At 70.8% G+C, this 589-nt stretch overlaps 1 protein-coding gene across 1 annotated transcript; it reads right to left on the minus strand.

The window, feature by feature from the left end:
* Positions 1-10: 10 nt before the first annotated feature.
* CEND1 (cell cycle exit and neuronal differentiation 1) lies at positions 11-488 on the minus strand (the record flags this gene model as incomplete). Its single annotated transcript, XM_010856588.1, has 1 exon — positions 11-488. A coding segment is annotated over exon 1 (381 nt), but the record flags the coding sequence as incomplete, so codon positions are not given.
* Positions 489-589: the final 101 nt, after the last annotated feature.

Here is a 589-nt window from a genome sequence, read left to right on the forward strand (position 1 = left end):
CAGCAGCCACACCCCCGGCCACCAGCAGCGGGGTCAAGTTCTCGAAAGGGCAGGGCCCCCGGCTGCCGGGGCCCCCAGTGGGGGCCTCGCCCTCCTCAGCCCCGTCCCCAGGGCCCTTGGGCTCGGGGGCCGCATCAGGGGTGCTGGGGGCCGCGGGGGCCGGCTTCAGGTTGCTGTGGTTGTTGAGAAGGGCCGGGTCTGCCTTGGCTGGGGTCTTCTTGGCAGGTGGCGGCGTGGGGGCTGCCGGCGGCTCCTGCTTCTCTGCCTGGGCCTCCTTCTTCCCTGGCTTAGAGGACGGGGCCTTCCCGTCCACGGCGGCAGGGGCTCGGGTCTCGGCCGTGGCCTTAGCGTCGGCCTTGGGGCTGTTGGTCGACTTCCCTCTGGACTCCATGCTGGGTGTGCGGGCGGGCTGTGTGGGGCACGCGGGGGCAGGCAGGCGTCTAGACCACGGCAGCTCAGGACAGTTCACCCCTGGGCATCCTATGGGCCTGCGGGGGGAGACCCGATGAGGCTGTTGTCCTGTGCAGCCCCACGTCCTTTTCCCTTAGAGACCCGCTAGCTCTCTGGACACTCCTCTCCCGGGGCTCAG

The sequence above is a fragment of the Bison bison genome, unplaced genomic scaffold (assembly GCF_000754665.1).
Source record: "Bison bison bison isolate TAMUID 2011002044 unplaced genomic scaffold, Bison_UMD1.0 scf7180017854359, whole genome shotgun sequence".
In the NCBI taxonomy this organism is placed as follows: Eukaryota; Metazoa; Chordata; class Mammalia; order Artiodactyla; family Bovidae; genus Bison; species Bison bison.